Raw genomic sequence first — 22,289 nt, 5'->3', positions numbered from 1 at the left:
AAGGAAGGTGTGGGTGCACTCAAGGGGTTAACCACCGAGGGCTAAGACCAAAATGTAGGCTCCTGCTCAGTTGCAGAAGCTGGGTGCTGCACAGCAACATTACAAGCAGGAGCCAGCGGGATGATAAATGGGTTTAGGCTTCGACGCCACATCCCTCTCATAAGGGCCTGCCCATCACCATTAAGCCACACCCTTTTCTATGACATGCACCTTCAGCTGATCCTGCCCCGGTTTGCACCTGCAGTGCACATGGTTTTGCCCATGAAATAAGTAATTTGCTTTTGCAAACCAACCAGAATCAGGACCTAAATGTCTTTTGCCGCTTTTTTCTATTTTTTTTATCCATGTTAATTTCACTTGTTTTGTGGGTGCCCAAACGTAATGGATGCCCACTGGTGCTATGGGTGCACAAACTCCTGTCTGGGTGCCGGAAGTGCAGACTTATCACACAATTCAGCTTGCCACCTCAGGAGTCAGTAAGATGACATCTGCCCACTCCATCCCTGTGCTATTAGGACCTGAATGAAGCAATAATTGAATTAATCCATTCAATACCAACTAGTAGCAGCTGTAGGGTAAGGCAACTGAATTGCTCCCTTTATGTCTATTGCACATACATCCTCTTGCAATTTTTTGCTATTTTATGTAAAACATCACATTCATATTAATTGAGCTGGTCTTTGCTTAAGATGTACAGTACATATTAATATTAATAGTATAATTTGATATAATAAAATGTAATATGTACCTTGGCTTCTACAGATATTCCAGGAACTAGCTGCCTTTGATGTTTCAGATGCTTTTGGGACAGGGAAGGATGAAGGACATTTTTGGTGGCCAGGACTAGGCTCTCAGAGAAGACGGCGTTCATCAATTTTCCCATGGCATTGGGACATCATTAAAGATGCACGGTTTGCATTCACAGTAAGTGTGTGACCAAGGGGAGGAGGGATCTGTAGTGATTGTAACATTTAGGCTAACTTTTCTGTTTGTTTCAAAGAAACCGTCAATGTTTTGTATAGTTTGTTACCATCGATGGCTACATATAGCTTTTTCATCTATGGAAACCACTTACAATTCATTGACTGCGTCTTTGAAATCAGTTGTGGATCACAGAAGCGAGCAGAAGTGGCCTCATGCAGCATTATAATAATTTAGTGTTCGCGAATGTTTATAAGTACGGATGGGTAGCACATGGGTTCGTTTCCCACCATGGCTCTAACTGTGCGGAGTTTGTATATTCTCCCCGTACTTGCGTGGGTTTATGAATTGCAAAAAGGGGGGGGGTTTTAGTGTAGCGCTCCGCTCCTTGGGTGTGGGGTGTGTGGCTGATCCCGATTTGAAAGAATGTGCAGTGGGTTGGTTTAAAACAATTTTACTTCAAATGGTGCAGTCATATAAACAATTAATTACACATGAAACATTTGCTGTTACAATTATTGCAGTCAATTGATACATACGCTGTTACAATAATGTTACAGTTAAACAGTAACACAATGAGTGTTGCGGGAGTGTGGGGGGGAAATATAAGGGGTTTGAGGGTTTTCCCTCTGATGCGGACGGGTTCAAGGGGGGGGGGGGGGGGTTTCCACAGTACAGTCCTGGTGTTCCCACGACTGCGGCGTCCCGCTGTGCCGTTCCTTAAGTTAACTGTGCTGGTGCCTGGCTGCCAGAGGCTGCCCGTCAGTTGTTCTAGGCTCGGAGGGTGGTGGTGGTGGGTCTGGGCGCTCCGTGTGTCCCCTCTCCCTATCCAGCCGGCAGCCAAAGGTGTCCGTTGTTAAACCGTATCCCCCGGCTGTCTGCGTGGGTTTACTCCGGTTTCCTCCCACAATCCAAAAAGGTACTTGTGTAGTTTCACGGCGCCGCAGCATGCACAGTCTGTCTCAGAAACTTGGCAGCTTGCCGTGCGCTCTGTTTAACTGTGCGCATGCCGCTCTAGCTGTTCTCAGCGTAGCGCGTGGCTGCTTTCCATATGTAAGCTACGTTATCAGCATAGTGTCAGGCAGCAGCAGCAGCACGCTGCCCAGGCGCTGACAGGTCACTGTGGAACTTGTAGTTCCACAGTGAAATACGCAGTCCTGCGCACCGCTGACAAAGCGTCTGAATCCATACTCCCTGCAAGCCGCTAAGAAGGGGGGTATCTGGATTTAGACGCTAAAGCGTCTAGATTTACTAGGGTGTAGGGGTGCAAAACACTCTTAAACCTGTTCACAATGACACTAGTCGATGTAACAGCTGTCAACCTTTTTAATTCCACTATCCACGCCAACCCGAAGCGTGGCGAGCGGCGGCGGTACGCGTCCTACGACCTTTTCATACCCCCACCATCCACATCGGCGTGGAGTTGACTTTATATAGTGTGGCGAGAGCAACAAGCCACTGAGCCCAAAGCGTGGCGAGCGGCCGCGCATAACTTCACAGGTATACGCGTCCCCTCGCTGCGCTCGCCACACTATATAAAATCAGCTCCACGCCGACGTGGATAGTGGGGGTATGAAAAGGTCGTAGGACACGTACCGCTGCGCTCGCCACGCTTCGGGTTGGCGGGGATAGTGGACTTAACAAGGTCGACAGCTGTTACGTCGACTAGTGTCATTGTGAACAGGTTTAAGAGTGTTTTGCACATTTCACCCTTATGTACCCCTACACCCTAGTAAATCTAGACGCTTTAGCGTCTAAATCCAGATACCCCCTTCTTAGCGACTTGCAGGGAGTATGGATTCAGACGCTTTAGCGTCTAAATTCACCCCCTTTGATAGCGGTGTGCCGGGCTGTCGCAGGGAGTCTGGATTTAGACGCTATGCTACGCTGATAACGTAGCGCTGCGCTGAGAACAGCTAGAGCGGCACGCGCACAAAGTCTGGCAAGCTGCCAAGTTTCAAACAGACTGTGCGCGCGGTGGCGCCGTGAAACTACACAAGTACCTCCAAAAATATACTGGTGGGCTAATTGGCTCCCAACAAATTAACCCTAGAATGTATGTGTGCAGGTACATGTGGTAGGGAATATAGATTGTAATCTCCATTGGGGCAGGAATTGATGTGAATGTTCAAATAATCTCTGTAAAGCGCTGCAGAATATGTGTGCGCTATATAAGAAACTGATAATAAATAAATCAGCTTCTATGTCAAGGGTCATTTTACTTAAATGAGTCATGTTAACTGCACTCTACATTATATCTACAAATTATTTCTGGTGACTTGATGGCAATCGCAGTAGACATTACTAAGGAGGTCCAAAGTTTTATATGAAACCTAGCATAGGTAGGAATAATAATCACATTTGCACTTGAGAAGTTTTATGTACAGTAAGTAAACTACGGATTGATTTTCAGTGCAGTTCTGTTAATTGACGTCACTTGATTCATATTTATTTACCTCATCCCAATGAAACTTGCAAATGTGTGCAGGTAAAAATGTAATAACTTGCAGGTACTAACAAACGTAAATTCTGTAAACTTAGATTTTCTCACAAAAGCAACTAGAGGTTTTAATTTTATTTATCAAATACTATTGTTTCTACTCAGTGGCCTAAGTTCTTCCCCCTTGCTTGAAGGCAAGATAGAGTTTGGTGCCCCCCATTTCTATAGATATCACCACATCTTTTTTTCTTGCAACTCCACGACAAGTCTGATTTATCACCAGAACTTGCTCTGGCATTCCAGCAGTATTAATTACTCACTAATTAGGCATGCCCCTTCCCCATGAAGGGAAGACAACCAGACTCAGAGGCGTAACTCTGGAGGCAATGGAGTCATCTGTCGCTGGGCTCCTGCTCCCAAGGGGGCACCTTCAAGTTTGAATCAGTTAATTGGAAGCTGTCGATATAGTATCATAGTAACTTAATACCAGCTCTATAAGTAACAATAAGATTGTTCTTTGTAGACTACTCTGAAAACATTTAGAAAAGAAGGTTTAAATACAGTATAACAAAATATTTTATCAATAATAATAATAAAAATATTGTTTTTCTGCATGTTTACAGGAGACCGGACTGGTTGTAATGACAGACGTTGTAAGCCTAAATCACCAGCAGAGTGGTGGTATGTACACAGATGAGGCAGTTCCAGCCTTCCAGCCCCACACAGGAACACTAGTTGCGTCTTCCCATACCAAAGTAATGCCTCGGTAGGTTAACAGAATATCTTTTTTTTTATCTACTGGGTAGAGTTAGAGTGTGAACAAATCACTCTCAGGCTAAAGCTATCAGCAGAAAAAAAATACTACAATAAATATTATTCAAACTGCGTATAGAACCCTCAGTTTATTGTAATAAAAAAAAACAGCTGGTCCAAGGTGAGCGCTTATCATGCCAATAGGACAATAGCACTAATTTAGTATCCCACGCACATTAGCAAACAATTGCAGATCGCGTTTTTGTTAATGTGGAAGAGGGCGTGAACTGCTGTCGCATTGTGAAAGAACAGTTCTATGGGGCGGTAACACAGCATGTTCGGGGTGTGGTCGGGACAACACAGGAACATCTGGACCATTCGGGGGGGGCGGGGGGGGGGGGAATCAGCATCTGCATGATGTAACATGCAGTTGCTGCTTCTCAAATCCACACTAACTCATATTTTCCAGGTTTATTTACAGAATAACATTTGAAATAATTAGAAACACAAGCGATATGGAAAACATGATCTATTAGAGTGTCCTTAGCAATGGCTGCTCCTAGTTATGATTAGCAGGGGTGCTACTGCTCCCCCCTACATGTGGGTGCTGGCACCTGTGCAATCTATTTAGCAGGTACCGGGGTCGGTGCATGTGCAGTCACAGCGTGTGCGACTGCGCATGCACAAACACTAGAAGCTGTATCGCTAAGGCAGGGAGTGGATTCCTAAACCACTGCCTGCCTACCTCTCTCTGCTTATTGCAGGTTGGACATTAATAGTCAATGAAGAGTACACACACAAAAGCAGCTGGGGGGTACCCTATGGGTGTTTCTCTGCATCCCAAAAAGTATAGATAAATAGGAAAATCAAGTACCCTTCACCAGCGCTATACACAAAATAATACTTTCCTGTTATAGAAAGACATAGCTGACGGGAAAACACCAGAAGCCTTCATAAAGACCTAAGAATAGGTTGAAACACCTTGAGGTAATCTAGATACAGAATCGTTACCTAAGGGGTAATGTAATCTGCTGGCTTCCCAGACTGCTACATAATCCCTGATTGACAGTTCCACCAAATTCAGACATAGTGTCTGCCTACTAGAATGCCAAGGGGCACAGGAGTCCAGGAGCCCACTTGCTGGGGTCTGTTGAGTGGACATCAAAGGTTAGATAGCCTACATCTTTGTACAAAGAGGCAACGTAAAAAAAATGAAATGCAGCAGAAGGTGTTTGTGCAGAAATATGTCTACCGCCAGCTTCTCTAATCCTCTGGCTACATCTGGAGAAGCAGCATCAGATCAATATTATGACCATCATTCTCAGTATCAGACATCTAAGTAACCCTGTTTCTGTTTCCTGAAATAAACTACAATAATAGTTTACAATAAAAAACATTCCATCATCAACTCACAGTAGTATACAAAATATATGTATTGTCTATATAATTAAAAGAACAATATATTGTTTTAAAAAATATATATATATACAGTATTTGTGTGTGCATTTTCTGAACAGGTTCGAGAAGCGGAAAAGGACATTCTTTCCAGAAACCTGGATCTGGCACTGTTTTAATGTCAGGTAAATGTTTGCACTGTGCAATAGAAATCTGCCAGTCAGAAATGACCACTGCAGTAATCAGCAAAATTTTCCATGTGATCATGTAAAGCCCCATACACACTTGCCGATGCCCCTCGCCGCTGATAATGCCGGCATTGGGGATACGGCAGGGTGGAGGTGGGGCAGGCATCGGCAAGTGCATACACACTTGCTGATGCCTGCTTTGAGGTGAGTGACAGCAGGGGACAGAGGGGGGAGCGATGGCAATGCTGCTGCTGCAGCATTGCCATAGTTAACAAGGACTTTCCTCATCTGGACATGTTGGATAAGGGAGGGGGTCGTTAACGACACCCGGGAGTGAGCATCCTTAATGACAGCGGAGTGTACACACTAAGCGATATTATCCACAATATTTCTAAGAAAGCCCTTTCTGAGTCATATTGTGAACAATATCATCTAGTGTGTATGGGGCTTTACACCTTTGGTTGAATAATCTAGTTATTGTGTCTGCAGTGCAGTCATAGTTGCTGTACTTTATATATTCCGAAATTTAAATTTTTTAGTATGAATGAGAACTTTTTATATTGCACAGAATTAATCATATTTTGTATAACGTTAAGGCTGTGTGTGTAAGATGTATCTGAAACATTAATTACATAGTTACATAGTAGATAAGGCTGAATAAAGACTTGCGTCCATCAAGTTCAACCTAGGTTTTAATAGCTTATCCCTTCTTATATAGTATATTCTGATATTTTTAAAGAAAGATTATGATTCTTATTTGTACCATTGGATGTTTTTAGCCAATAAATGCTTCTCCAACCTTATTTTAAATGTATTTATTGTGTCAGCCGACACCACTTCTCCAGAAAGAGAGTTCCACAGTTTAACTGCTCTGACCGTAAAGAAATTTTTTCTTATAAGGGAACAAAATCTTCTTTCTTGTAATCTAAACTCATGCCCGCGTGTCCTAGACTCCTTTCTTGCAGTAAAAAGGGTGCTTGACAGTTCCTTATATTCGCCCTTTATTTATTTGTACATGTTGAGCATGTCCCCACTTAAACGTCTCTTCTCTAGTGTAAACAGTTCCAATTTGCTCAATCTATCCTCGTAGCTTAAATTCTCCATTCACTTAATTAGCTTTGTTGTTCTTCTTTGGGTTTTTTCCAGTTCTATGATATCCTTTTTATAGTGTGGGGCCCAGACTTGTACTCCTTATTCAAGGTGATGTCCAACCAATGCTTTGTATAGTGGCATACTTACTTTTGAATCCCTAGTTCCCATGCCCCTTTTAATACATGCTAGAATTCTGTTGGCCTTTTTTTTGCTTTGTGACATTGAGCACTACACCCCAGTTAGTTATCTATTTGAACTCCTAGATTCTTTTAAAGTACTGAATTACCCAATGCCTCCCCGCTTAGGTTAATTAATTTAGTACTATTTAAACATATTTTGTTTCATCCAAAAAATGATTAAAATATTATAGGAAATTACCTTTAGACTAAGTGTACATAAAATATAAATGTGTCCCTGAGTTTGGTGTCATATAAAATAGTAAAAAAATATTGATGACTTTACAAAAAAAAAATTAGGAAAACGAATAAAATAATGTTTAATGTTTTTTATGTTAAAAATTATATACATCTTCATCTTATTTGCATTTTGGTTTTGGATTTTTTTTTATATGATCATAAACTTTTATCTGTATAAAAAGACTTTCTAAAAAGTTTTTTTTTTTCCCCCTCTAAAGCTATATATATTATTTTGGTCTACATTTTAACAATAAAACAAATATTGATATAGATACATTTGCAAAAAGTTATGTTCATTTACATATGTGTATGTATATACATGTGTCTATATATATATAGATATATATACATACATACATACATACATACATACTTTCATTGTGTTATGTTTGCAAATTTTAAACAACTATTTTCTTAAAATGTGTATTTCCTTTTATATTGCCAAAACTGTATGCTCCAAGCATTATTATAAGTTAGTCAATGGGAACATGTATCAAACCTTGGAGAGAGGTAAAGTACCAGCAAATTAACTTATGTCATTTTTCAAGCACAGCCTGTAAATGGCAGTTAGGAGCTGATTGGTTGATACTCTATCTACGTTTGATATTTTTCCCTTTATATCTTTTTGTATACAACTGTTACTTTTTTCACAGTGATGTTACTGGGGAGGGTGAACTGCGATTGGAGGTCCCTGACTCGATAACTACATGGATAAGTGAGGCCATTGGTGTGTCTGAAGAAACGGGACTTGGGGTGGCCAAAGCAGCCCACCTGAAAACATTCAAACCATTCTTTATTGACTTCACCCTGCCTTACCATGTAATACGAGGGGAGCAGGTCAAAATACCACTCACGGTTTACAATTATCTTCCCGTCAATGTTGAGGTGAGGAGTTTCTTACTTGTATGGAGTAGTGCAGCCATTTTATGGGATGAATAAATATTTATGATGAATAAATATTTATGCCAGTACAAGCAATCACTTTATTACTGAAACATTTTTTTTTCTAATGAAAACATAAGTTTTGTCACAGAATTCAAAATGGTAGTGATGTAGGTACACTTTAAAATTGGTTCTGGTTGATACAGGGGCGTAAATTGCCCCCCTCCCCATAAAAAAGGGAAAACAGTATATCAACAAAACAAAACAAAACAAAAAAATTTACTTACAGAATTATATACTCTCAGCGCAAGGTTTGATTCAAGACAGGAGTCATCCTGTGTCCTATTTCAGGTGTTAGCAGGGCTCCGGGTATAGAGCCAATTAACTGTTCAGCAGCAGTCTGTGTGTGTGTGCGTATGTGTGTCCGTATGTGTGTGCTGCAGAGCTTTATTGGAAGAGCAGCGGTCACACTTGGATCCCACTGTGAACCACACAGATGCTGCTGTATATGCAGGTACCCCTTCAGGGCTTGGAGCCTGGAAGCAGACGACTCCATTGCCTCTGGGAGTTACACCCCTGGATTGATAGATCTACAGTGTCTACATAGACAGTCAATAGGTCTACCCCAAAAGGTTGACATGCAATAGGTTGACAGGGTCAAAATGCAGACATGACAAGGTCAACAGGAAATTTTCATTAATTTTTTTTTTAAATGGCTTGTTATCACTTCACCATCCATGTCAGCATAGAGGAAGACTATAATAGTGTGCCGAGCACAGCAAGGCACCAAGAGCCATGCGAGGGTATGCGTTACACTAATTCGTGTCCATTTGGACAGTTGTTGACTGACACAAAAAGTTAAAAACTCATGCCTACCTTTTCACATGTCTACCTTTTTCATATATATATATGCGGAATGAGGAGCACTCTCCAATATAATCCAGGAAACTTGTTAAATATGAAAAAACTTTTTGGGGTATTTATTCCAGCCAATATTGTTTTATCAAATCAAACCAGCTTAACATTCATATATGCTCTGACGTTTTGGTCCCAAATCATGGACCTTTCTCAAGGAGCTTAGCCATTAGAGGTACAGTCAATCAGCACAGTAAGAAAGACCCAGTGTTGGGAAGGATCAGCAAACCAACAGGATCCTTGATTATCTTGATTATATTGGAGATTGCTCCTCATCCCACACCGGTCGTTGTGGAAACAACGGACTATTTCTGGCACATGACTACACATGTACCATGGATGGGCACCCCACTGCTGTTTGGTTGGGTGAGAGTGCAGGTTTCTTGCTCTCTATCTATCTATCTCTATCTATATCTCTCTCTCTATCTCTATCGGTTTTGTTTGTCCAACTAGAATGATGAGTGTAGTTTCATACAGTATCTTACTTTTTGTTATACATCACTTAGTAACTTTGTAGTCTAATGCTCACTTTGAATACTCTTTTTTTGTCATCATAAAACTTACTTCATTTGACTATAAATAACTGATTTTTATTGATAGCAGCAAGTAATTAGTGTTCCTTTAAGGTATAACTCCATGAAATATGTTTTCTACCAGGTACACATAAAGATCATGATCACTAAAGGAGTAAAGTTTGTGGGGTATCCTGGCAGACAACATCTCATACGCAAGCTTTGTGTGGCTCCGGGAGAGACCAAACCTACATCAGCAGTCTTCTCATTTGCTGAGCTTGGACAGGCAAACATCTCAGGTGACAACATCTAGTTACGTTCATTGGAAACAAGATCTAAATAAATATCAGTCCAATATGAGAAGATACATTGCAGTACCTACAATGTTCACAGTTGCATGTTTGATGGACATACTACAGTACATCACCATGGCCAACATTTACTGTAAGATACAACATTAACAGTAAATTACATCTTTTCATGTTTGTTAACCCGTCAGCTGAACAAAAATCCATAGCATACACAGTGTGTTCTATTGAAAATGTCAGTAATAAATTGTTTTTTTTTTTTAATTCAGTATTTCTTTATTGAAAAAGATTTTTTTTTTTCCCATTAAAATTTACATACATAACATTTGCAATATATAAAACATAAGATACTTTACAGACATCTTCATAGATATAGTATTCCAGCACATTTTTTACATATATACTTTCTTTCTGAAAATTCATCACAAATTGACACTTTTTATTTAATTTGTATCTAGGCATATCTATTACTTATCTGCTTGCATTTACCCCCCCGGCCCCCCCCCCCCTCCCTCCCTAATCCCTTGGGCTTTTTACAATTTATATTATAGAATAGCGAATTGTTAGCGATGTTAGTCCTTAAATCTACGCCGTGTCTGATCCTTTTTTTTTTTTTTTTTTTTTTCACAAATTATATTAAAGTGCAATAGTATTTCGATTTCATCCATTTATCCCACTTCTTCAAAAATTTACTCAGCTTATCCTTATTATTAAAGTGCATATGTTTTTCGTGTATAATAGTGTCATTCACCAATTTAATCCATTCTGCTTTTTTCGGGCAATCATTTGCCATCCATTTCCTTGCCATTAAAACCTTGACAAGTGTAATCAAACATTCAATCATATCTCCCTCCATCCCTCTTAAGTGGTTCATTTTTATACCCAAAATACATAGCCTACAGTCTATATCCTGTTCCCTACAGCCTATTTCCTTTAATATATCTATTACCTCCTTCCAAAGTTTTTTTATTGCGTTGCATTGCCAAATCATATGAAAAAACGTTCCAGGGCTGTTCTTACATTTAGGGCATATGGCACTCCTGTTCCCGTCATAGAGGTTAATTTGAACCGGAGTGACGTATGCCCGATGAGTAATGAAGTACTGAATTTGTTGAAATTTTATGGACTTGGTAGCTCGATTAAGTGATGATATTGCTTGGGCCCATTCCATATCGGTAAATCTACCCATATCTTGCTCCCATTTAGATCTAATATTTTCTATCTGTGGGACTGGTAAAGCAGTGATAAATATTTTATAGAGCTCGGCTATTTTTACTTTCCTCTCCCTGCTTAATAATTTTTTAATTGGTGAATCCTGAATAATTATTTCCTTGGTTCCTAGGGCTTCTTTTAATCTATTTCTTAATTGTATATGTCGAAAATTATATTCCTGGGGGAGATTATATTCCCTTTGAAGCTGGGCAAAACTTTTTAAATTACCTTCATGGTATATCTGATCAATATTCTTTATGCCTACTTTTTCCCAGGTTTCCTTGGTCTCGATCATATTGGCCATATTATTTTTATCCTTGTTATTAATTCTACTAACCCATATTGGGCTTTCTGGGTCTATCCATTCGTAGCCCAAGAGTTTATGGACTGCAATCCAGGTCTTAAAGATCAAACACATAATCGTGTTTGCTGGTTTCATTTTATCACATACTAATAAAAGCTGTTTTGGATCTATGTTTACATAGGATTGTAAGACCATATTTTTACTGTATCCCTCCATTTGGCCATTTATCCACCCCTGGAGTTGGGAAATTTGAGATGCCATATAATATAACCGGAAATTTGGAAGACTTAAACCCCCAAGTTGTTTTGTTTTTGTGAGGGTAGTTAATCCTAATCTGGCCCTTTTTTTCCCCCATATAAATGACGTGGTTATAGTGTCTATTTGTCCGAATATTTTCCCTGGAATATGGCAAGGAGTATTCTGGAGAATATACAATAGTTTCGGTAATACCGTCATTTTCACTAGATTAACTTTCCCTGTTACCGTTAATGGTAGTTTTTGCCATGCCCGAGCTTTTTCCCGATACCACTTAATCCCAGGTATCAAATTATTATTGATATATTCCTTGGGGTTATTAGAGATCGTTACTCCCAAGTATTCCACCTGGTCAGTCCATTTAAGCTCCTTATTTATTACTTGGTGAATGGCTAAACCTTTTTTTGGTATTATATTTGATTTTTCCCAATTAATCACTAAACCTGAGTACTGCCCATGTTTTTCAATAGTTTGGAGTAATATTGGTAGCGCCCGAGTGCGATGCCCGGCAAATATCATCATATCATCGGCATATAGAGAGATAATCTCCTTTTTATCTAAACCCTCTGACTCCGGAACTTCCCTCCTATCTATTTCTCTAATTTTGCAAGCAAGGGGCTCTAGGGCCAGGTTGAACAGGATCGGGGACAGTGGACACCCCTGACGAGTCCCCCGGCTTAATCCAAACGGTTCCGTGGTGTAACCGTTCACCACGACCCTAGCCATTGGGGATTGATATAACATTTTGATCCATCCAATGATTTTTGGTCCAAATCCGAATCTGCTCAACACGGCCCATAGGTACTCCCACTCGACGCAGTCAAAAGCTTTGGCTGCGTCGAGTGTGACCACCCGATCCATCTCCGATTGGGGTGCCTCCAGTTGGACGTTTGTGAAGAAGCGGCGGATGTTAATTGCCGTGCTTCTCCCCTTTCGGAATCCCACTTGATCCTCGTCTAGGAGCTGATCAACTGCTCCCTCAATTCTTTTCGCTATAATTTTTGCCAATATTTTGGCATCCATATTTATAAGAGAAATTGGCCTATATGATTCTGTCCGTCGTGGGTCCTTTCCTTCCTTGTGTATCACCACAATTAGTGCCTCCCCCATAGAGTTTGGCAAACTACCAGCTTCCAAACATTTCCCAAATGTCTGCAATAATATAGGGGCACACACATCAATATAATTCTTATACAATTCAGCCGGTAGACCATCGCTACCCGCCGCTTTACTCCCTGGCAACGCTTGAATCGCCTCCTTGATTTCATTCAACTGTATATCACCCTCGAGCGCCACCATATCCTCCATTTCTACCTTGGGTATTGGAATATCCTCCAGGTAGTGACTTATTTCCTCTGCATTTCTCTTAATACGGGAAGAATATAATTCTTCGTAATATTGGGAAAAAGCCCGGGCAATACCTCGTGTATCCTCTATTAGGACCCCCTGTTTATCAATTATGTTACTTATATTATTTTTCTTTTGAGGTAATTCACTGTTGATCAGGTAAGCCATATATCTTCCGGCCCTGTCTCCATGGAAATATCTATATTTTGAGCTGAACTGGGCTTGTTTTATAGCGTTTTCTTGGCTTTCCCGAACCCAAGCTGATTTGGCTGCCCACCATGTCGATTTATCTATTTCAGACTTACTCTGCCAGTATTTTATTTCTAACCTTTTACTTTCTAGTTCTAGAGTGTTATTTTTTTCCCTGGTCAGTTTTTTTATTTGGGCTATTTGTTTGATCAAGGCTCCTCTCATCACCGCTTTTCCCGTATCCCATACTATACTCATTTCGGCAGAATCCATATTTCTCTGAAAGTACTCTAACCATTCTGTACCAAGATCAACATCCGGGCCCATTTGCAGCAGCCAATTAGGGTGGCATTTCCAAAGTCTATTCCCTACTTCTACGTTATCCGCTAATTGCAGCATGACTGGTGAGTGATCTGAAATCCCACGTGGGAGGTAGTTGATTTTTTCCACCCACCCTAGTGTATTATTATCTGCAAAGGCAATGTCGATCCGGGATAGTGCCTCGTGGGATTGTGAATAGCATGAATATGCAATCTCGTCCCCATGCTTCTCTCGCCATATATCCAACCAGCCTATATTTTCCATGAAATTATGCAACCCTTTATTATTTCCCTTTCCAGATCTCAAATTTTTTGACCAGCGATCAATTGTGGGATTCATAACATTATTTAGATCTCCTACACAAAGCAATTCTTTATTTATAGATTTGGAGGCAAATGCAACCGCTTTTATCAATATTTCATATTGAAACGGAGGGGGGATATAGATTGCCAAAATACATATTGACTTATGCTTTATATTTCCCTGCAGGAACACATACCTTCCATATGCGTCAATATCTTGCCTGACGCAATGGAAGGGTGTGTTCCTGTGGAACAATACTGAGACCCCTCGTGAATCATTTGTAAAACATGAGTGATAGGACTGTCCGATCCATGTCCTTTTTAACATTCCAACTCTTTGGTGTGTGAGATGTGTTTCTGCTAAACAAATAATTTGTGCACTATATTTCTTAACCTGATTCATAACAATAGATCTTTTCAGTTTATCATTTAAACCCCGCGTGTTCCAATATATCAATTTAACCATAACTAACTTTAAGTATTTTCTCTGAAACTCTTAAATATTGTGTTCTATTCAAAAAATTCATACCGGTGTATCCAATACCTCTATTCGTTATTTTCCGTAAATTGCCCATCTTCTTCCCCCCCTCCCTGTATGCCATCACCCCAATAGCACACTTAAATCCCCCTATCTCTCCCCCACCAGCCCCCCGCCCCCCAGCACTCTCCCCTTCCCCCTTCCCCCCCCCCCCTCCCCGAACCCTCCCAAATGGGGCGTATTTACCCCCATAACCTCATTGATGACTAGCTGGTTCCCATGAAGCGGCTTTCTGCTTAATTTTTGTTTACATTGACTGATATAGCATGTGGACATCATTAGCCGCCAATTATCTTTTGGTAGACCACCTAGTATCTCATATTTATCTAATTACGAAGACCTTTCCCTATCTTATATTATTTCTTATTTTTTTTTTTCCCCTTTTTCCCCCAGTCCCCCCCCTATACCTAGATCACGTAGCTGATATATACATTCCCGGACCCCCAGACTTATAAAGACCAAGTCCTCATAATAAAAAACAGTGTCCCCATAATTTCAAGATGATATATTATTTCCTCCGGCCATCCAGCCAACTTGACACTTCTTCTGGGGTAATGAAGAATTTACTTATACCGTCCACAATGACTCGCATCTTTGCCGGGTACAACATGGCATACTGTAATTCTTGCTCACGGAGCCTTTTTTTAACATTTATGAATTTTTGCCTCTCCTTCTGAACCTCCTTTGCAAAGTCAGGAAAGAACATGATGTTGGACCCATGGATCTCTATTGGGTTTTTTCCCCGGGCAAGCCGTAGAATAGCATCCCTATCGCGAAAGTTAAGAATCTTTGCAATCATGGCCCTGGGAGGAGCACCTGGGGGACCTGGTCGTAAGGGGATTCTGTGGGCCCGTTCAACACAGAACACATTGGAGAAGGCCTCTTTTCCAAATTGAGTAGTTAACCAATTCTCTAACCATTTTTGCGGGTCTACACCTTCAGTTTTCTCGGGGATCCCGACAATTCTTATATTGTTTCTACGAGCCCGACCTTCAACTTCTGTCAGCTGGCTCTGTAGACCTTTTATTATATGCATGTAATTGTTGAATTGTGTCTCCATCTTAATTTGTCTGTCCTCTATTGTTGAGATCCTCTTTTCGGTCTCCTCCACCCTGAGTTGAATTTTTTGTAGATCCTGTCTAATCAGGCCAATCTCTGCCTGTGTTTGGGAGATTTTTTCCCCAATTCTGGTCTCACTTCCCGTTATTGCCTCTAATAACTGTTGTAAGGTAGGTTCTCCAGATGTTTCTACCTGATTACCCATAGCCGAGGTGTTTGGGGATATAGATTCCCGCGTCTCCTTGTTTCTAGTTTGAGCACTCGTTCCGCTGGCAAAGCGTGCCAGCTTTGCAGCTGCTGTCGTCTGCGTTGTTTTCCCCATATTTTAATTTGATAGGTGATTGATTAATTAGGTGAAAACACTTTTGTAAAGCTGCTAAAGAATCGATTATGCAGCTTATAATGCACACGCCACACCTGAAAACGTGGGAATTTACTAACGGCACTCTGTCCAGGTATCCCCCCCCTCCTGGGGTACAATCACCAATATCTCCAGGTCTTAGCCTACCACTCCTCTCTGCACTGGGGCTATACTAAATTCACTCCGGGCTGAGAGTGAGCGTTTTCCGCACAGTTCCACGTTCAGAGTGAGAGAAAAAAGAGGGTTTCAGCACAGAGCTAGTCTATTGGGTACAGTTCCTTTCATGCTGCCATTTTATATATTATTGTGAAGGAAAAAATAGTGCTCCGCTGCGTTTGCAGCTACTCACGTGCCCCCCGGGCTCTTGCTGCTGCTGCGTGTTTCTCTTATGCCCGCTTGTAGCCTCGTGCTTGTCGGCGTCTGGAGCGAGCCCTACGGCAGGTGTATAGCCTCAGCGCTAGCCGGTATGGCGTGACGCAGGCTCCAGCTCCTTCCCTTCCTCGGTTCCCAGCCTCCCGTCTGCTGCCGATTGATGTCTTCACCTGGTATATGGGGGGGGGGGGTGAAGGGACTTAGGGTATCAGGTCACCGTTCCCGCTTGTAGTTGTTCTTGGCTTGCTGCATGCTGCGTCCGCTGTTCCTCGCTCGGCTTGATTTAAAAGAAGGTGCATCTATTGTGAAGTGCCGGGTGATCGCACTATCTCAGCTGGGCTCAAATAATAGCGCCGTCGCAGCATTCAGCAATCTCGGCTGGTCTCAGGCAGTAGAGCCGTTACAGCATTCAGCGGTAGTCACGGCCTCCATCTCACCCGCACCCCGCCGCCTCTTGCTCACCAGCGTGTTACGTCATCACGTCTGAGGTCACGCCCCCCCAGTAATAAATTGTTCATACAAATCTATGCACCAAGTACAAGTGAATATGGTGCCAAATAAGGAACCCAGGGAGGAACTGGTTGGTTTCCTTACTTTTAGTATGGAATTAAATTTCTGAATGATATGCTACCAAACATCACAATATCCGGGTGTGCACATGATTACAGTAGGCAATCACCACTCATTTCCCTGCTCACCTCTAAGGGGTGTAAGGAAATATGAGCAAAGGTAGTAGTTGTGGAGTACATTCATCCAGCCATGCCTGTGATATACTACATACATTGCACTGAACTGGGTTACTCCCAGGGCAGCTATCAAGTAGGGGGGTCTGCAGACCACAATGAAAGGCCAGTGTATGGTCAAACTTACAGACATGAGGATGTATGTGTATAAATGTTGTTATGAGACGGTGGCGCTTGGTATGAAAAACTGATAAACTGATTTGGCAAAAATACTAAAGGTTTAAAACACTCTTTGTTAAATATATTGACTACATCTATTATCTAAAGAAACCTTTAGTATTTTTGTCACCTCACTTTATCGGTTCTTCTTACTGGGTTTCAACTACTTTTTGGGGTTATAGGGATATCCATAGGTGTTAACACCAAGGTTGTCTGGTATAATAACATTGCGTTTCCGAGAGACTAAGATGTGGATACACTGCACTCACCTGGGATATATAAAATGCATCAGCAATGCTCTGCCTAGAGGGTTTCCAAGAGCCCCCTGTGGATTAGCAAAAAATCAAGGTGGGCGTGAGCACTGCCTTTATGGGGTATGGGTCACAGGGTCCACTCAATTTAGGTTGACATACATTGGGGTCACCATGGAATGTCGACAGGGCTTAGGTCGACATGGTTAAGGTTGACAGGGTCGGAAGTTTGACACAAGCATTAGGTCAACAATGGGAAGGTCGACAGTCAAAGGTCGACTTCAGTTTTTCACATTTAGTAGAAAGCCCTACTTACAATGGATTTCTGCTTGAGGGGTTGCATAGAATTCGCTGTGGGCTGCAACTGAATAGTGTTGGCCCTTAATGGGAACAATATTTAGAAATGCTGTAGAATGGTCTCAGTCATTCTTCATAGTACAACCGATCAGATTGCATCAATAACTCATCATTATGTTACCTGGGTCATTTGCTTTCTTTGGAAGTGGTGGATAATACACTATTGTATTTAACCTATGGGCCTTTTTTCTGCAGCCAGAGGTCTTGCATATGGAGGGATGAACTGCCTTAGCGAGGGGAGCAGCAGTGTGAAGAACAGCAGGTATACAGAAGATGTGTACAGTGAGAGGAAATCACCGTCTGGGATTGACTTTGTCCGTAGAAGTGTGATCGTTGAGGTGAGTACATGATTAGCAATTCACTACTTCCAGGATTTATTTCTGAGCTTCAAGTGTTATATTGGAACTCAGGATATTAATACAGTACATAAGATAAATGAGCGTGGTAGGCATCTCCTCTCTAGGTACATAAAAAGATCTCCCAATAGATTAAAATAAGCAGAACATTTGTCAGCCTGCAGATGGCAAGGAAATTGGTGGGTCGCCAAACAAAATCCGATTTTCATACGAGGTATAGCGGAAGCACACCTTTAATATGTACTTAAGGACCACTTCTGAAATAATCAATAATCATGTTTTGCACTCCCCTTTACTGGAGACCAATTGTGTCTGAATACCTAAAAGTACCCATTCCACTTATAACAGGAGATAACTTACAAGATAACTAGAACAGAATTTATTTAAAGAAGCCCAAAACCTTCTTATAATGGGGGCAATCCCACATACAGGGCAAGCACTATAATCTGAAGAACCCATTAAGAACCTGTGCTGGGGGAGAGATACCCACTGTGATACATGTTCTAGAACATTCTCTATACGTGCTAGACGAGAGTACCAACTGGGAGTATAGAAGTGATCGTAAAAGTTTTATTACTAGAATTAGTTTTTTTTAGTAATATGGGGAAATCACATTCCAATTTTAGTGTGGTCCAAATGGAGCTTTTCCTCCAACCAGGAGCCTCTCAATTTTGGAATTCAGGATTTATAAGTAATGGGATAAAAAGAAAATGAATGCAAGACTCTTCATGCTACATTATCAGGGGATGTCCTCCAATGGATTCGGCTTATGCATACAGTAGGTGTCAATTCTGTGGGTGCTCAAGGGCCCGAGCACCCACGGAAATTGATGAGCACCCAAGGGCCCGAGTCCCGCTGCTGGGCCGCCATATTAACTTGGTAATTTGCGGCTGCAGCACCCACATCGCCGGACCCGCCACCTGGGAAACAGTATGCCGGGAAGAGTGTATTCTGTCCACGAAGTACCTGCACTGTGGGGGCATTTATGTACCTGCACTCTGTTGCCGTAATTTGAATATTGGAGACAACTGTGCTCCATAATATAAATTGGTATCATTTTGCGGCCACACCCCTTCCCCATGAAGACACTCCTCTATATTTTTGGCTTGAGCACCCACCAGCAAAAACATAAATCGGCACCTATGGGCTTATGAGAGTGCGGTAACACCAGGTGTTGATCAAGTATAAAGGACTGATCCAAGTCCGAGACAGTATTGCAATCTGCTTGTAATGCATTCTCATATTTAATACTGCATGTGACACACTAAACTACTTGGGATATATTATTATATGATCAGTACAATGTGCTGCATGTGTGGTTTTTCCACCAAATGTATCATATCATTTTATTGAAATTACTGAATGAATGTTATATCTTGACATATTTCTATCAACAACTTTTAATCTTAAATTAATCAACCAATAATGCTTTAGGTAGGGTTAATTTTTTTTATGCACAAATAAAATAAAAAAAACCTTTGTCTTCTGTTCCAGCCAGAGGGCTTAGCACGAGAATACACATACAGCGTCTTCTTATGCCCCAATGGTAAGTCAAACATAAACATCCCTACAACACACTTTATTTGTTATAAAACAGCCACTGTGCATAAAATCTACATTGGTTTTTAATAGGAAAATCCATCAAGTTAATAGATTTACTTAATTTATTTTGAAAGTCTTGATATGTGAAATGCTCTGAAATGCAATTTGACTAAGATGGGAGCAATTGCCAGTAGGACTGTGTCTAGTTGTAGGCACTGTACATTTTGTTTGCCTTTAATATTTTTGCAGCTTTTTGTGAAACACAAGGGAATCGTTAGTAAACATCCTGCTTTGTAACAAAAGACAGATGCATTTATAAAAAGACCTCTATGAATGAAAGCTTATGAACTAGACTTTCTGTTGGATTTCATTGCTCAAGAGAAGCAGTTCCGTAATTGGCTCCACTGACTACTTTTCAAGAATAAATGCCTGCAGGCTATATGACATATGACTGCCCAGTTCCTCTCTGTCTATGCCAATTGACCATTAACCAATGATACAAATGTGGTAGTCAGGGGCGGATCCAGGAGAAAATGACAGGGGATTGTGCCAAAATTAACATAACGCCACATGTCATGGATTGATACAAAATAAATTTAATGCCACACGGATTAAGCGAAAATCACATAATGCCACACGGATTGAACCAAAATTAACACAATACTACACAGATTGAGCCAAAATTCACAATATGCTTCATAAACAGGGACATTAAAAATGTACACCGTAATGCCCACTACATGTTAAGCCCCACACCAAAATACATATTATGCCTAACCCCATAATGCATATTAAAAATTATGTTAAGTGCTGCTTACCTACATGCTCATTGCCAAGGGTTCCGTCCTCATTGCCAGGGGTTTCATGCTCATTGCCATGTGGGATTACATGTCCATTGCCAAGGGGGAGTACATGCTCGTGGTAACTGGGGGACAGCCGCCGCCGGGCAGAAGTGACAGCCATTGACAGCCAGGCAGAGAGTGGGAGGGCTGCCCGGCTGTATTCAGAGCACTGCAGGTCCCGGCTATTTGAAATAATACCCCTTTCACACCAGGAAATGCAGGGACCTCCCCGGGAATATGAACCCAGGATCATGCAGGGACATTCCCAGGCTGGCCCCTTTTACACCAGCCTAGTCTCTTCATTTTCTGGTGTGAGGGGCATAGAAATCCACCCCCCTCTCCCGCACCCTCTTTAACTGGCTATATCGTTTAACTGGCTATATCTTCGGAACCAACTAACCCATATATATGAGATTTTGGTCCCGTGAAACTGGGCCATTTGGTTCCAGAGAAATCTGCCCTCAAAAACATGAACAGCCATGAAATTACAGTTCAGAAATAAAAAAAATTGGTTTACCCGCAATATCTCCGGAACCAATTGACCCATATGGACCAGCCTGATATCAGATTGAAGACCCAGTGATTTGGGTTCAAATTAGTTCAACAAGCTTCTGTGATGCCAGAGGGAAACTGGCAGCCATCAGAACCGGGTGGGGGTCAAAATTAGTGGGTCCCATGTTATTCTATGGGGAAAACGTTTCAGCTTTGCCCAACGATATCTTGGGTTCACGGGGGGCTAGTGACGCGGGGCAGAAATCCTCCCATGGTGGTAGTGTAAAAATAAATAAAATGTAACGTAACACTTTGCCCTTTAGTAGCCAAGCTAAAAAGAGCTATATGAAAGCTTTAACTATGAACCCTGATGGATTATTTCAGATAATCTCACAGCCCTGCAATTGATGGTGATTTACTCTCCATCCTGCATATTTTCAGTAGGATGTGGGCAGGATGCAGGAGATCAGCCTGATATTCCTGGGGGTGTGGGGGACTACCATAAAATCAGGAGTCTCCCGCAACTTCCGGGAAAGTAGACAAGTATGATTCTCTCTCACTTATTCACCACACAATTTCCATATTTTCTTTGTACTGTCTGTTACCTATCTTTCTTCAAAATGTCATGTTTTTGTGAATTTATGCAGTGTCTTTTTTGGCCTAGAGAAAATTCAGATTTCTACTCCCAACAAGTTTGAGTATCAGTACGTACAGAAGCCACAGCGCATGACACACTTTGACTTGACTGTAAAAGCCCACAACGATGCCCATGTAGCACTTTCTTCAGGACCCCATGATATGGCTGAAATGATTGAAATCGTTATTGGTGGCCAGCAGAATTCAAGAACATGGATAACGACCAGCAAGATGGGCGATCCCATCTCCAGTGCAAACACTGCGGCAATTTTGTCTTGGGATGAGTTTCGGGCTTTCTGGATCAGTTGGAAAAATGGACACATACAGGTATATACAGATATATATACGTATATATTTATATAAAATGAACGAGTTGTCCTTATGATAAAAATCAACTTTTTGTGTTTTAACTTTCTCCTATGTTTTAAATGTAATATTATTTTCTTATTGATTGCTCTAATAAATTAAACTAGATGTTGAAATGGTAGACAAGTCTTAAGGGTGAAAACCACCCACCTCCCTTTCTTCTCTGTCTCCACCTTCCCCAGGTAGGACACGGCACCAAAGGCTCAAATGACTCTATTATCGTGGAGTGGGAGGCGGCTAAGCAGCCAGACGTGAAGTTCATCGGCTTTTCGACTGGCTGGGGTTCCATGGGGGAGTTTAAAATCTGGAGGAAGGAAGAGACAGATGAGAACCACAATGAGGCTTTTACCCTGGGAGTCCCACACAATGTCATCCCAGGGTCCGAGAGAGCTACGGCTTCTATTATAGGTCAATATTCTTATTTTAATTGACTGCATTTGTGCCAGAATAGTAATATTTGTAT

At 41.4% G+C, this 22,289-nt stretch overlaps 1 protein-coding gene across 3 annotated transcripts in view; it reads left to right on the top strand.

Moving 5' to 3' along the window:
• CPAMD8 (C3 and PZP like alpha-2-macroglobulin domain containing 8) overlaps nt 1–22,289 on the top strand; it is a 120,175-nt gene that overhangs the window by 61,898 nt on the left and 35,988 nt on the right. For all 3 annotated transcript variants that reach the window (XR_014473293.1, XM_083180884.1, XM_083180871.1), the window contains exons 17-25: nt 763–924; nt 3,985–4,127; nt 5,632–5,694; nt 7,859–8,090; nt 9,660–9,813; nt 17,788–17,930; nt 19,443–19,494; nt 21,489–21,787; nt 22,009–22,234. Coding sequence is in view for 2 of the 3 variants with exons in the window: in XM_083180884.1 (XP_083037010.1) it covers nt 763–924; nt 3,985–4,127; nt 5,632–5,694; nt 7,859–8,090; nt 9,660–9,813; nt 17,788–17,930; nt 19,443–19,494; nt 21,489–21,787; nt 22,009–22,234 (1,474 nt within the window). In the remaining variant the exon portion in view is untranslated. The remainder of the gene's footprint in view (nt 1–762; nt 925–3,984; nt 4,128–5,631; nt 5,695–7,858; nt 8,091–9,659; nt 9,814–17,787; nt 17,931–19,442; nt 19,495–21,488; nt 21,788–22,008; nt 22,235–22,289) is intronic.

This window comes from Crinia signifera, chromosome 1 (assembly GCF_055691185.1).
Source record: "Crinia signifera chromosome 1, ASM5569118v1, whole genome shotgun sequence".
Lineage (NCBI taxonomy): Eukaryota > Metazoa > Chordata > Amphibia > Anura > Myobatrachidae > Crinia > Crinia signifera.
This window is presented reverse-complemented; position numbering and strand designations above follow the sequence as displayed.